The following is an 11,091-nucleotide window of genomic DNA, read 5'->3' as shown; positions in this document are numbered from 1 at the left end:
CCATGAATGTGTATTAAGCGTCTTCTTTATTTATCTGAAAGCAAAGGTCGTGCTGATTGCCGAACATCTTGTTAGCTGGAGTTCTACCTAATCTGCAAACCAATGGCCGAATCTGCAACAACAGTGACTCATTTTGTAGATAAACACCAATTTGATATTGAAGAATACCTAAAGGATATTTACTTAGCCCATTCAGGCAGGACGTCAGAATTGATCAGCAGCTCGCAGGCAAACCAGAAGATAAGATGCTTGTTATTACCCGATTAGAGCAAAAATATTAAATACAAAACCAACAAGAGTGCAACTGCGTTTCAGATAAACTTCTAACGTTTATTTACAAGAGAGCCTGTTCATTGTAGCACATCCACGTTGGCGGTTACGGGACGGGTACGAGGCCGCGAACCTGCTAATGGAAAACAAGTCTGGGCCACTCGGTCGGCTATTGGCAATTCTTCACATCGAATGATAAGGTTTGGGCACCCAAAGTATGGGGTCCGTCCAGGAACGCCGAACCAGTTTCCAAAAGTTTATCTTTTCAATGTGTTTATTCTACACGAAATTGTGAATCATAATAGAAAATCCGTACCCAGGACGTTAACGGTACTGCATGGGTCCTTGAAACGGTCCTACAGCTTCTGCCTGAGGATGGCGCTGACTTAAGATATGATTCAGGATAACCCATTTCCGCTGGGCAACGGCGGCACAACATTTCATTTGACCTTGCCTGACCCGCGCGGGTGTTGGTGAGTCTAGTCTCATCCGGGGACCACAATCGGTGTTGGGTAATCGTCTGGGTTCCTTGGATCGGGTCAAGCGACACACTTTATGGCTCGCACTATTGTTTTCTTTAGATACGAGCAATTTGGGACCATAAGAAGTGGTCACAGGAAGCCTGAAAATATCCTTTCGGTGAATCCCTCTAAAAGCCCTTCGCCCTGTGTTACAACATTGATCCTGACGAGTAGTAATTTGAGACCTGCTCGAGAGTGAGAGAGAGAGAGAGAGAACGAAAACACAGAGAATAATGACACAACTTTCCTGTACAACAAATCTTTGTTTGTGTTCCTTTCTCGGTCAGTTCTTCGGTGGTCCAAAGGGGTTGTTGCACTCTTATGCGCTCTCTCTTTCTTTCTCTATCTGGCTCCCTTCGTCTATCGCCGAAGCCCTATCAGTGTCAGCGGAAGCGAGAGAGCACTAACCGGCTAAGATGAGATGGCATGCTGGAACAGAATGGTCAGTGCGCAAGCGCATGTTCTGACATTGTTTTGTAGGTTCGCCGTAAACACAGGCACGTGGGAGCGTTTCGTCAAACAGCTGAGACAAAAGAGTAGACTTATCGCGATCGGTGGCGAATCGCACCCAGTTAAAAAGGAGCCACCGTTCGCGAACTTTTATAGGCTAGCAACGGTAATATATCGTGGTGAAGACACACCGACTTGCTCGCAGTTGAAGGTTTTCCCCCGAAGAATCGCGAGTGTGTGTTTGTGTCGGTGTGAACTGGCCAGGTCCGGCTTCAGTGTCGAGTAGTCGAGTGAAACTGCAGAAAGTACGATTTCGCGGAGGCAACACATTCATCGATACGGCAAACCGTGTGCGGTATGTTCGAACAATTGTTGATTCCGTCGCGACCCCGGGCTTGCTTCGATTAACACCCAGCTTTACAAAGGGACGTCTCGTTGCGAAAGCGGTCTCCCGAGTGCCATCTGCCCGTGTCGACAAACAGGCTTTTCCAATGTTACGTCATATGACCTAGTCAATACTGTTTGCATGATTTCCGAGAGGTACTCGGCCGGTGGGCAGCGAGCGAGCCCGAAAAGGGGGGCGGCCAATCTTCGGTGATAGTACAACATTGTGTACAATCTGCTGACACTACCACAACCTTCGGCGCGGCGTACTATGCCTACTGTGATGTTTATAAAAGAACCAAAAACCTATCACAACAAACGAACGAACCGAGCGGCTTATCATCCGCGTTGGAAGTAGATTGAAATGTGACAGATACCGTAACGTGACAGACTCCTTTCGGAGAGCATCATTATATTAATTTTGTGTTTGATTGATTAGCACTCACCATCGTAGTCGAATCGAATGGCATCAACCGTCCATCGCATTGTCTCATTACTGTCACATTACGTACGCTTTTTCGATCTTTGAAACGGCCGAACTGAAGCAAGATGAAGACTCTGGAAGAGATGTGAGTAGAGCACGGAAGATGAGGAGCATAAGTTCGATTTCGTGTTGGTGAAGAAATGTCGAAAACGGTGCCATTGCACCGTCAGTCTGATACGGAGCTTACAGTCTTCACAGATAAGTATAACAAAGGCTCACTGCGGACATAGCAACTCCCAGCCGGAGCAGAAAATGGCCATAATACACCTGATAACGGTGGAGGTAGACCGATACGTGCCGAGTTTCCAAGAAAACGTTCTGAATTTTGGGTTCGAATTATTTGTTTAACGTGCATTTTGATTGTTCAGACTGTCAGCGATAAATTAATCTGTTTGTCCGCGCCGTGGGGACGACGGTAGGCCGCTGGGAATCGACATTTGATTGTGGCTCAATTGAAAGGCGTTCGTGATTGGCGTCTGAGGATCCTGTAGCCCTGATGAAAGATTGATGTGATAGAATTGAGCAACGCAACTGGTAAAATGCGAACCGTTCAAACGTTCAGCGTGGCAACAGTCTTGATCATAAAACGATGCAAATTAGTTAACCTTTTTAATTGAAATGATTCAGAGAACATTGTTCGCGTGATGAATGTTAACTGTCTCGGAGAGCTGCGTGCTGAAGTGAGCCCTTCCGAAATGGTGGTATTCAAATACTTCTGCCATCAGCCTCAAAAATAATGAATGAATGAACAATTAATGTAGCGACCCAATTTATAAGTGGTTCATGTGCGGCAAGTGACTGCAATATTGGTCCGCTTAGTGGTCTGTTAGCTTATCTAAATTGGGTCATCAAAATTACTACTTACCGAGCATTGTTTGGCGCTTCAGATGTTGCACACAATCGCACTGGTTGTTTGAAAAAAAAAAACACTTGGAACCAATTTTACGATCGCAATCATACGTGACACGCAGTTTGTGCCGATCGCGTAGAGGACCGCGGTGTCCGGCTGCGCAGGTGTTGCCAATTACATCAGCCACGGCCAAGTCCAAGGCCGTGCGAGAATCGAAGCCGGTGGCGAGGTCATACGTCAATGTTGGCGACAGTGTGACCGAAGCTTGGCGTTTCTGTGTGCAAAGTCTGACGGACCGCTAAGCGATCGATACTTGGATCATGTTATCCGATGGTCAACAAGAACGGAAGAAGCTATCGCGGAGATCCCCGCTACAATCCCCGCGGAGGGGAACAACCGTCACATATTTGGTCACTTTGAAAGTGAAAACACTAGGTGCCACACTCACACACCGATGAAAGACGCCGCGGCGAGTCTCGACATGCGTTTTTCGTTCGCCTTTTCTCTCTCTCATATTAGTTCGTGTGACTCTCTTTGCCGCGATGGCGTCCTCAATCAGCTGCTTTTGTCAAACGAACCGCGAGCGCGAAGCGATCAAACTGAAACCGCGTGTAATCAAACTCCGATGAGAGGCGCGCTCTTTGAGGTGGAACACCCTTAGGATATGTCATTTGGACTTTCTACAAAAATGAGGCTGTTCTGTGCTTTTGCTTTTGCAGTGCTTTTACAAAACCTGGGCTTCTGTAAATTTGTGGTATATCCAGCAAATCAGCAACCAGTAATTGACAACCGGTTCAGATTGAAACGTTCACACCAACCACCTGTGAATAAACACCAACCACTGGCCTCAAGTTTTTCAACGAAGCTAGTACTTCGTTAGTATTCCCAGATTGTCAGTTGGATTGTAGTAGCAAACGGCTCATATGGGATCAGCATTTTCTAAGCTAAAAGTGATCCACCTTCAACACTTTAAATTAAATGCTCAGCGCCGCGGTAGCTCGCTCTCCATTTTACGTTCAACTGACGCAATTAAACCGCCTCTCTTTCGTGCGTTCGATTCTCAATGAGCGTCGGGTTATCTCTCGCTGACCAAATCGCGGTTGATGTCACAACAACATTTTACGAGCGCATATCTCCCGCTTGACTTTTCAGAACGCTTCCGACCGTACGGTACGGTGGGTTCTGTGCCGGTTTGCGGGAGGCCCTCCAAAAACGCATTGTCGATCGTCGCCGCCTCGTGTTGTGTGTGTCCAGAAAACGGAAGTCAACCCGCACGACTTTTAGCACCATTCACCCATCGATCGTGGCTGAAGTTAGTGTTATCGGAGAGTGCCGTGCACGGGCAGCACGGGTGTCCGTGATTGCGATTGCGATTCGTAGCTGCCTTTGTCTCAGAAGGGACCGATCACAGGATCGCGGCGTTATGCAAGTGTTGGCGTTTCGCGTGTCACACTGAAAGTCGTCTGTCATCGCATCCCGGTCGAGGCGCACTTTCGGTTCAACATTCAGGCGCGTCCGCTAGAGTTCTTCGTCAACTAGCCAAGAGTAACAATCGCAACAGACCCCCCAAGGTGTCGGTGACATTTGAGCTCGAACTCCGTGGGTTGCCCTCGGCCTTCCAGCAAAATGATCAACCAGAAGGCGCCGCTGGAAGACGACAGGTTCGTTTTAGTTTTATCTCTCCTTTGGTTCTATTTCCACCAACCGCGTGCAATCTAATTTTGTATTCCCATTTTCATGCTTTGCCGGCGCCTTTGCCTCTGAAAGAACGACGAAAGGGAAGCCCCAGTACAGCGAGCAATCGTACCTGGTCAGCCGGCAGTGCCTTCAGCGGGAAGATTTTAACCAACTATCGCAGTACGAACGACTCAAACCGACCGGTAAGTGTGTGTTTTTCCGTTTATGTACACACATATCGCAATGCACTTCTCGTGGTGCAGATAACGTCATCCAAAACATTGTAGCTCGTATTAATTGCATAGGGTTTCGCTCGTGCATCAATTTCAGTGTATCGTGTGGTCACATGGCAGTTATGCGCAGCTCATTGGCGATTAAGGCCCAATTGGCGTTGGAAAATTTGTAAATTTTATGTGGTATTTATACAATACTTCGGTAAGCTAGATTCGTGCGGTACGTTTTTGCCACTTTGTATTCGCTGCACGCATTGATCTTATTGCGACCATTGGGCACGTTTTATATCTATTAAGTTGGTTTGACTATATTTGGAAGCGGTCACCTTACTGGTTTTCCTGGTAGTTTGCCAAAAATTTAAAAATATTCTCTACCAACCCGGAGACGCGTTGACACAATTTCTTCACGAATCGCCTGACCCCTTTCTAAAACAAATATTGCCTGTTGCCTATTGAAATGCACTCATTTAGCCGATGGCAAATCTGTGACGATCAGTGAGGATGTGGCCGCACGGCATCGTCATTCCAGTCCGAACTTTAAAAGTGCCGACTCATCTCACATTAACGTTGCTGTAGATCAGTTTGGCACCGAAGAAATCAAATTTGCCAGAAGATGTGAAAACCTTTTCACTGACACAAATTCCAAATGTTTGCAGCCCTCATGATCACGTTATAATTGAATTCGATTGAAATTTTAAGCAACGTTCTTTTCGAATCGTGAGCGACTACTCAATGTAAGCTTTTTAGTTGATATTTTTATTTGGTGCGTTATCAGAAATGTATGTGACGTGGCATCCACGAGGTTTGGCTTCATAATTGACCATTAAATTCAACAGTATTATGATAATGGGTAAGCAATTGCGCAATTAATCATGTCTCTCGTGACACACGCGATAACTGCAGGTTGATGGGGGAAAAGCCACAGAATGGTTCATGAATTGTTTTCCAAATCTGTTTTTTTTTCAGCAATAGATTCGATCGGATCCTCCATACGGAAAGTCAAGTGCCTGACGACCTTAGCAGGATTCTTTCCGATCGTACAATGGCTACCACAATACTCACTGAAGAACGATCTTGTGAGCGACATGACGGCCGGGCTGACGGTGGCGGTCCTGCAAATCCCGCAGGGCATGGCCTATGGAATACTGGCCGGTGTTACCGCGAACGTCGGACTGTACATGGCCTTTTTCAACTGTCTCGTGTACGCTGTCTTCGGTACGTCACGCCACATTTCAATGGGAACGTTCGCCGTAACGAGTTTGATGACGGCGAAAATTGTAGTAACCCACGCGACGGCCATTCCATCGATGGTGGTGAGTTTTTCTTATCAAGTTTCCATTACATGGCTGTTTTCTCATTATTACTAATTTTTGAATGAAATGTTACCGACTTACAGCCCAACGGAACCGATACCGTGATGCCAACGTTAAGCCCAACCGATGATGTCCTTTACACTCCCATCCAAGTCGCGACTGCTGCCTCGTTTGTAGCTGGAATTTATTACGTAAGAACATTGCGTTCATTGATCTGATTCAGATTCCCACTCATTCGTTCGCTCAATTAAGCCATTTTACTGATGTCTACCAACCCTGTATTCTCTGTATTGATTTCGCTGTAGTTTATGATGAGCGTGGCCCGCCTCGGAATGCTTTCGTCGCTGTTGAGTGAACCGCTAGTCAGTGGCTTTACGACGGCGGCCGCCGTCCATGTCATGGTGACGCAAGTGAAGGACCTCCTGGGCATCTCCATACCGCGGTACAAGGGAGCGTTCAAGGTGATCCTCTCGCTGCGGGCGATCTTCGGGGAAGTCCAAAACTCCAATCTGACGGCCGTCTACACCTCCGTGGTGGTGATTCTTTTCATGATCTTTATGAACGAGTACCTAAAACCGTGGCTTGCGGGAAAGTGCCGGTTTCCGCTTCCCGCCGAACTGATCGCCGTTGTAGGCGGTACGGTTGTGTCGTACTTAATAGGATTAGGGCCAAAGTTTGGTGTTGGTTTGGTGGGCGCGATACCGACGGGGTAAGTTGAAGCGAAATCGTATTTTCGCAACCCATCGTCACAAGAACGACTGTTAATTCTTTTCAATTACAGTATTCCACCACCTGAATTTCCCCCATTGGCTCTTATTAAAGCGGTTGCAGTTGACAGTATCGCAGTCACGATCGTGGGCTACTCGATCGTTATGTCGATGGGAATGATTTTCGCCCAGAAGGATAACTACGAGGTGCGCCCGAATCAGGAACTTGTGGCGCTCGGTGCTACGAATGTGGTTGGATCGATGTTTTCCTGCATACCAACCGCCTGCTCACTGTCCCGTTCTCTAATCCAGCACCAGACGGGAGGCAAAACTCAGATTGCGGGAATCTTTTCGTCCCTCATCATACTGGTGATACTCTTGTGGTTGGGTCCGTACTTTGAAAGCTTGCCGCGTTGCGTGCTGGCTGGTATCATCGTGGTGGCGCTCAAGGGCATGCTGATCCAGGTTTACCACATCAAAAAGTTCCATCGTGAGGGACAACTCGAGCTGTTCGTCTGGTTGGTCACGTTTCTTTCGGTCGTCATCATTGACATCGACCTCGGGCTACTGATTGGAGTGGTCGTCTCGCTGGTCGCCTTATACGTGAAGGGCTGGAAGACGTACTACAGCTTACTGGGCACTGTGCCCGATACCGCCATCTACGTTGACATCGGCAGTCACCAGCGGGCTGAGGAGCTGCCGTACATTAAGATCTTCAAGTACACCGGTGCAATAAATTTTGCCAACAAGACCACCTTCAGGAAAGCCCTGTATAAGCAGACGAAGGTTCTGCAGCGCACGAACGTATCGTTAGTGCCACGCTACAACGGCGAATCGACGGGACTGCAAGCGACAAGAACGGTTATAATCGATTTGAGTAGTGTGCCGCATATCGATACTGCGGCTTGCAAAATGTTCACCGATATTAAGACACAGTTGGAGAAGCTCAGTGTAACGCTTCTACTGGCCACTCCGGCGGACTGTGTCTACGATACGTTAATCCACGCGGAAGCAATCGGAGAAGGAGGATTCCTCATCTTCCCAACCATACACGACGCGGTTTTGCACGCACAGGGATCCCTTTCCAATGTGTAACGCTGCGGATGGTTCAATGTCGCTGTTCGTGAACAAACAATGAGCAATCAATTGGCTCTAATCCTCAGAATAGTGCCTTCTTGGGGCTGGCCAATGAAACGGTTACCCAAAATTGGTTAGACAATATATGATGAAGATCTTATGACTAGCCGTAGATGTAGAGTCCTAGGGCCGACGACAGCCGATCTAATTTGGAATGAAAATTGTTAAAAACAGTGCAGGTACGCAATGTGTTTTGTTTTAAAATAGGTTTTTTCCATACCATGCGGGTTGTGGCCCAAAATATAATGCCGCCCATTTTGGCGACGCAGACTTTTCCATGCAGATTATACAAACAAAATGTCACATTTCATTAAATTACTCGTAATAACAGCCTGTAGAGGATGTAGCTCACTAGTTCAAATATATGGTGAAACTTTTTTAAATGCCTTTTATGTTTTGCTCAATCAATCCGAACATGATTGGACACGAAGAAATGTTGCATTCGGTCTGACCATTGCTATTTCGAATGATATGTAATGCAATAACTAAGTACTGTAAAAAGGCGAAAGATTATCTTACTTTACTGTAACCTCATGGGAGAGGTGACATCCTACCAATCATGTTGAACTATTTAGACTTTCGCTCTGCCCCAACGGTCATTTTAAATCCACCTTCGCAATAAACCACTTCGCCAACTTCGCCCCATCAACTCCAGAACGTGTTTCCGTACTGTTCTGTCATTTTAAATCTTCATCCCTGTCGCACCTATCCTCGGCCCTCTCGCTCAGCCTGGGCCGAAGGCCGGAAAATTCAAAACATTGCTCAGCTTTCTCCAGCAATCTCGTTTTACGGTAGTGTGCGTGAGGTGTCTCCGAGCAAGCCACGGCAAATGCTGTCAGTTGCGTTGTGCCAGGCTGTGTGTTGGCTGCGGGCACCGATTTTCGCCGTCCGGAATGTCAGCAGTCGCGCTCGGTACGTCAAACAAATAGGGTTAACGCGAACTCGTGGACTCGGGATAGTGTGTTAAATGTTGACTAAAATAACAGTGTCCACTGTGTGCCGTACCAGGATACGATAGGAGGGAAGTACAAAAGTGGTACCATCGATCGGGGGCTGCCAATTGTCCAACCGTGCCGAAGCGGGGCGTTGTTTTGTGAATGTTTGTGGGCGGTGAGTTCAGCTGTCGTGTGTGGATAATGTTCCTCCCTCGCACGGAAGGACACCGGAATGCCCTGTCGCAGCAAAAATCCTCGGGGCTGGGGCCGATCAACGATTCGAGTGGCTTTTGAACGAGAATTAGCAAAATGTGCTCACCTTCCAAAACCTTTTCAGCATCGCACTGACAGCAGTTTCTTGCATCCCTTTCCTCGGCTCTCTCGATCTCTCTTGGATGCATGTAACGAGACCCACATGCGAATGTAAACAAAGTGTTGTCTGCCCGGGACGCTGCTGACTCCCGCAACGCGCGATTAGAGTTGTCGACGAGAGGCCACTGAGAAAATCGATACTCGCTGCCAACCAGCCATCGAACTAAACCTTGGAGTGGTCCAATAACGAGGGGCTGGTGCTTCTCCCAAACAATTACCCCATGTTGTCAGCGCATGGCACACTCTTGTACAGCTTTCAGTACTGGCAATATAGCTTTGTAGCTTCCTACCGCTACAGTGGTGATCAAAATAATAGCATCCACGTTTCAGTCGGCGAACCAACGTCTCTGTTGGTCGCTGATAAATATTGTACGTAAATAAGCATGAGCTGCGTACATAGTATGTGCTTGCTTGTGTGGTCGTATCAATGTTTGGCGCGCCGCTGACTCATACCGCATGACGTCGTCGTAGGGCAAGCGGCCGCTGGCCCTGGCAAATTCTCGACCAACAATGATTTACTGTTTCAGTTCTGGCGCCACCAAAACCGAGCACTGATTACGTGTCCGTCCACTGCGCCACACATTCCGGAGCCGGCCATACCGAGACACGTTCGAGCCGCTTTTACGATCGTTTCTGTTGATACCAGGCTTCTTCGAACGCCTTGCCGGCTGTCCCCAGCGCGGTTTGGGTGCGATTAAAAATACATCTTAAAAACGCGCTCTGTTTACTTATCCGGCCACCCAAGGGTAGGTGAAACGATCAAAACAAAACCGCATCGGATCACACGATGAGCCGCATCGAAGATGGCGCTAGGTTCGAGCATCGAGAAACCAGAAATGAAGTCGACAAAAGAAAGTGCGAATAAACGAGGCATGTAGTTTGTCGAAGCATACTAAGTTGTATTTTTGACGGTATCCGTCTCAACGATCAACAATTGGCATCTCGAAAGCAGAAAGCAGTGCAGTGATGGTGCTGAAATTGCCCGGCGCTCCCGGTTCGCCAAAGTGTGTATGATTTAATTTTTCGGTTGCCGAAAAAGTTCCCAACTCTTTCCCTCGTTGTAGCGGTGCAAGTTTCAGCGGAGAAACCGGTACGGAAGCTAGGGTGCTCCTGCCAGAGCTACCCACACATCGGCGCATGAAGAGAGAAAAAGGCTACGGCGAAAGGAAATGGCAGTGGAGTGTTTGCTGTCACAAAATTTAAATTATGCAAAACGGAAGCTGTCACTGTGCTAGGTGGTGGCTCGGTTGTGGAGAAGTGCAGCAATACGGTGCACCGCCCGATGCACTTTTTCGCGCGTGTGTTTGTGTGCTGGCCCGAGTGAATTCCGAGTCTGCGGAGGCAGGAGCATATGAGAGGTTCATGTGGCTTCTTTTTCTATGTATTCCCTTCCATCGCGAAACAGGTCCTTCTGCTGTGCACACATTCGTCCGTCCTGTTGGTGTCGTCGGCCGTATATTTGTGTGTGTGTGCGTGCGTATGTGGTGTGCGGGAAAAATGCAAAACTCGGCCAATAGTGTAAAAGGGAAATAAATCGATCAACACGTCCTTATTTTCCCGTCTGGCACGGGCACCTGCAATACCCCCGGCCAGCCCGACCGGTTCGACGTGAATGTTCGGGCTTGCGTGTGCTATGTGTATGTGTGTATGAAAGTGTAGTGTATCCTGAGGGTCCTTTCGGCCGTCGGTCCGCTTTTATTAGGATTCCGAAGCGTCCTCTTGCTGTTTGTTTAGTCAAATGAAGCAGAAAAGCAAAAT

At 47.8% G+C, this 11,091-nt stretch overlaps 1 protein-coding gene across 1 annotated transcript; it reads left to right on the top strand.

Moving 5' to 3' along the window:
- The first annotated feature begins 4,142 nt into the window (after positions 1-4,142).
- Positions 4,143-8,366, top strand: LOC131209678 (prestin). The gene is made up of 6 exons (XM_058202802.1): positions 4,143-4,620; positions 4,727-4,839; positions 5,836-6,182; positions 6,266-6,373; positions 6,488-6,891; positions 6,964-8,366. Exons 1-6 carry the CDS (start codon positions 4,586-4,588, stop codon positions 7,982-7,984), a joined length of 2,028 nt encoding a protein of 675 aa, XP_058058785.1. The 5' UTR covers positions 4,143-4,585; the 3' UTR covers positions 7,985-8,366.
- Positions 8,367-11,091: the final 2,725 nt, after the last annotated feature.

This window comes from Anopheles bellator, chromosome 1 (genome assembly GCF_943735745.2).
Source record: "Anopheles bellator chromosome 1, idAnoBellAS_SP24_06.2, whole genome shotgun sequence".
Taxonomy (NCBI): Eukaryota; Metazoa; Arthropoda; class Insecta; order Diptera; family Culicidae; genus Anopheles; species Anopheles bellator.
Note: the sequence above shows the minus strand (reverse complement) of the source record. Positions and strands in the feature narration are given on the sequence as shown.

Bases quoted from the DNA above. Each gene is read 5' to 3' on its own strand.
- LOC131209678 (XM_058202802.1), top strand. From the start codon at position 4,586: ATGATCAACCAGAAGGCGCCGCTGGAAGACGACAG. The intron at 6,183-6,265 runs GTGAGTTTTTCT...ACCGACTTACAG, and splicing joins CGGCCATTCCATCGATGGTG to CCCAACGGAACCGATACCGT. The intron at 6,892-6,963 runs GTAAGTTGAAGC...TTTCAATTACAG, and splicing joins GTGGGCGCGATACCGACGGG to TATTCCACCACCTGAATTTC.